This window comes from Erpetoichthys calabaricus, chromosome 1 (assembly GCF_900747795.2).
Source record: "Erpetoichthys calabaricus chromosome 1, fErpCal1.3, whole genome shotgun sequence".
In the NCBI taxonomy this organism is placed as follows: domain Eukaryota; kingdom Metazoa; phylum Chordata; class Cladistia; order Polypteriformes; family Polypteridae; genus Erpetoichthys; species Erpetoichthys calabaricus.
Window position 1 is genome coordinate 272,972,837 of NC_041394.2, and position 3,910 is coordinate 272,976,746.

The 3,910-nt window shown below is 36.4% G+C and overlaps 1 protein-coding gene across 1 annotated transcript; it reads right to left on the minus strand.

The window, feature by feature from the left end:
• Positions 1-389: 389 nt before the first annotated feature.
• LOC114646658 (G-protein coupled receptor 15-like) lies at positions 390-3,204 on the minus strand. Its single transcript, XM_028794950.2, has 2 exons — positions 2,005-3,204; positions 390-1,657 (listed from the first exon to the last, which is right to left on the minus strand). The coding sequence occupies exons 1-2, from the start codon at positions 3,083-3,085 to the stop codon at positions 1,650-1,652; spliced, it is 1,089 nt and encodes a 362-aa protein (XP_028650783.2). The 5' UTR covers positions 3,086-3,204; the 3' UTR covers positions 390-1,649.
• Between the last annotated feature and the right edge of the window lie 706 nt (positions 3,205-3,910).

The window sequence follows — 3,910 nt, forward strand, 5'->3', positions numbered from 1 at the left end:
AGGTAACTGATAGCCCTGGAGGACACACACACACACACACACACCAGCCCACGGATGGCACCGTACCAGCCTTCAGCACTTGTACTCGTATCAAAACCGAAACATCATTTTGTCAGCCTTCTTCCCTCTCATTAACTTATTTTTTGGATGTTATTCCATTTTAATTAACTCTTACAACAGCACATTTAATAATTAGATTTTTCTGTTTGTCTTCAAAGCAATGATTTTCTTCTTGATTTATTTTTAAATCACTTTGCAATAGTACACAGACATGCCATACGCAATGTAAAATAAAAATTGGCCCATAGTATACCAGTATATTTGTTACTTTATTCACTTTGCTTTTTAGTAATGATTTTCTGTCTATAGAAAGCCACATACTGTATAAGAGGCCCCTCGTTAAAAATTGGCAAATATATTCTAGTTATTAATAACAAAAGCACACTTTCAAGTAGAGTTAAAAAAGTAATTGAACTTATTTGCTCTAAGTCGGCGTGCAAATCATTTCTTAATCTCATTACCACAGATCATCCCACTCTCTTTGGCGCACAGTACTCTCAGAGTGAGGCAAGGAATTTTTAATATCAAAAATAAGGGAAAAATACTCATCTAGAATCTCAAAATATCTGGAAACCCGAGCAATATGACAGAAGATGTTATGCTCAAAGACTCAAAATATCACTTTGTAAAGTGGTTTTTAAAAGCTTTTTGTACAATAACCCTTTAAGTAGATTTTAATTCAACAAAACAAAAACAATTTTGTAAGCACCTTAGATTGAACAGTGTGAAAACATAGTAACATAAGGGCATAAGAACATGGGAATAATTTTGACAAGATCAGCACAATTAATTGTATGTTACCTTAATTTTTCGTAATTTAATACAAAATGTTATGTACAGTTAGGGAAGCAGCAAATTTATCAAACATTTGATAAGCAAAACATTTGACATACTGTGTGATTAGTATGTCAATGCAAAAATTCAATGCAAAAATGTTCACATTCTTGCTCATTTTTAAAAATTGAAACTTTACCGGTTTCACAGTCGTGTTATAGCTCACCACTGACCTTTGATGAAGTGAAGATATTTCCATACATCGTCTCAGCTATTGAAAAGATGTGTGAACTTTTTCGAAAATAAACTACATCAAAAAGAGATGAGCTCAATGTGTAGCCTTACACTGTCAGATTGTATTTTATTAAGATTTTAGGATATAAAAAAAAATGTCTGTGAAGAATGCTTGTCAAAAACTCACCTAAAATATATAAAAGCAGGCCAGAAAATATTGAATGTTAAAAAAATGAACAATTAAAGAAATATTAAATAACATATTTGCAGTCTTGTTTAAAAAATATTTAAAACGATTCTTATAGATAAATACTGTAGATTAATTTGACACTATACAAATAGTCCAGAAACATAAATCTGAAAGCAATGTGCTGATGCAGTATATTTGCTATCAATGACTTGGGTTCAACTCCTGATCAAGTCCCTGTCAATCTGGAATTAGCTTTTCTCTGCATTTTCTCCAATTTTACAACATATATAAACTAAAATATGTGAGGGACTGTGCACTGGTATGGACTGGCATCCTGCCCAGGGTCGGTTCTTGCCTTGAGCCCAGTGGTGCCAAGATATGCTCCAGCTCTTTACATCCCTGTAATAGAAAAATGGAGTTCAGATAATAGTTGAATAGAAGGTAGAAATAATAATGCATGATTCTGTATTAAAATAGAGACTGTAAAGATACAGTAGATGAATATGAAAGACACTACATGATAGATAGATAGATAGATAGATAGATAGATAGATAGATAGATAGATAGATAGATAGATAGATAGATAGATAGATAGATAGATAGATACTGTCAGGGAACAACTATTAATAAATTGTTAAATAAAATACTTTATAATTAATGTTCTGACTAATAAATACATGCAGATTAAATGAAATAGAAATAGCTGTAAACAATTTTAAAGACTATTTAGAAAATCACCACTGACCCAGTGCTGACATCTCCCTAGACACCACTGAGTCTCTTTCGCTGTTTGAAACAGAAGAACTGAGACTGATCCTCCTTGCCATCAGCATATGAGTAATGTGGCATGCAAACATTTTGCGAAGGGCTTTTTGGAAAAATTTGTCAAAAATTAGACATATGAAGGGGTTGACACAACTGTTGCTGAATGCCAGACAGGTTGCAAAACTCTCAGAGTAGTTCAGGATGCTTTGGCTTCTAGTTTCAAGATGAAAATAATTGGATTGGATTAATGTCTGGATCAGGGTCAAAATATTGAAGGGCAACCAGGCTATAACAAACAAGGCTACAATGCAGAGTCCGGTCATAACAGATCTTCTCTTTCTTTTCTCGTCTTTATTCATGCGTGTAAAATGCTTGTTGAGCTTCAAAGCTATGGAACAGTAACACATGGTTATGATTATAAGAGGCAGGAAAAAGGCAATGACCCTTGTTACCAGTCTAAACACAGTCCTGGATGCAGAATACTCATCGATACAACATTGTTTTCCCCGGATCTCAATGACTCTTCTGTAGACAAAGACATGCATGCCTAGAAGGGCTGAGAGTAGCCACACTGCAAGAGTTGTTATTTGTGTATACTTTTTGGATCTGGTGACCTTGCTGTTTTTCGTTAGAACAATAACTTTGTACCTGTCAGCGCTCATGCATGTCAAGAAGAAAATGCTGGAAAACATGTTGACGGAGGTAATATAGGAGGTGAGCTTGCACATAAAATTGCCAAATGGCCAGCCGTCACTCTGTCCCAGGTCAATTGTCCATAGTGGCAAAGTAATGAGGAAAACCAAATCAGCAATTGCTAAATGAGTGATAAAAATATCAGCAAGCCGCCTTTTCCTTTTCTTCATTGACATTATGTGTATCACAGCAATGTTTCCCATCATCCCAATAAGGAAAATAAAGATATAAAGAACCATAATAGCTGAAACAAAATCTTGGCTCTCAAAAAATAAGTCATCCTTTGTAGTTATAGTAAAATAATCCTCTGTATAGTCCGTGGGGTCGTCCAAATACCGGGTGGTGCTGCCGCCCGTGGTGCTATCCATTTCTATCTGTTCCTTCTCTTCAAAACCCAATGGATTTAAAAATATGTAGCTTATTAAAAGAGATATCTGTTTGTAAATCTGAAGGCTGAAGCATTGCCCGTTACTGCTGATGAGAGAGAGCAAAGGAAGGAGGTTTGTGGTTTATCATCACTCTGCAAAGCTAGATAATACAAACAGATTCATACACAACGTGATAGGAATGGAGGCAGACAAATGGCTGCATCAGCACAAGAGCCTTCTCATCTGGTTTAAAGTCAAGTTCTTTACTCTCATATTATATATTCTCCTTCAGAATGGACCTTAGATGTAGAAGACACATGTATTGATATCCACATTGGCAAACATGCAAAAGACAAGGATGACTTACTATATTGGAACAGAGCCATCATTCACCCCAAGAAGTGCTCACGTCAGACATACCTGGGCAGCCTTAGTGCAGTGCTTTTCTCAGGCTTGCAGGATTCATCTACTTACAGATCCTTAAAAAGGGTTTTGCTTCCTTCTTTATTATCTCTATTACTATAAGTTAGATAACAGGCACCCAAGTTAATAAACAACATCATTGTTTATTAAATGAAAAATATATCTAGCATCCACTAACATGGTGTTGTGATATATGGCCGGCAGTTCATCCCGGCCAATACCCCCACGCCGCCAGGTGGAGCCCTTCTTGCAACATGGAGGTGACCCGAGTTCCAGCAGGGCATCATGGACAGTGGGGTTTTACATCACAGCCCTGCTGGATACCATGGGGGCCTCCAGGGGACGCTGCAGGAAGGCACAAGGATTTTTATTATAACCCGGAAGTACTTTCTAATCATGGGA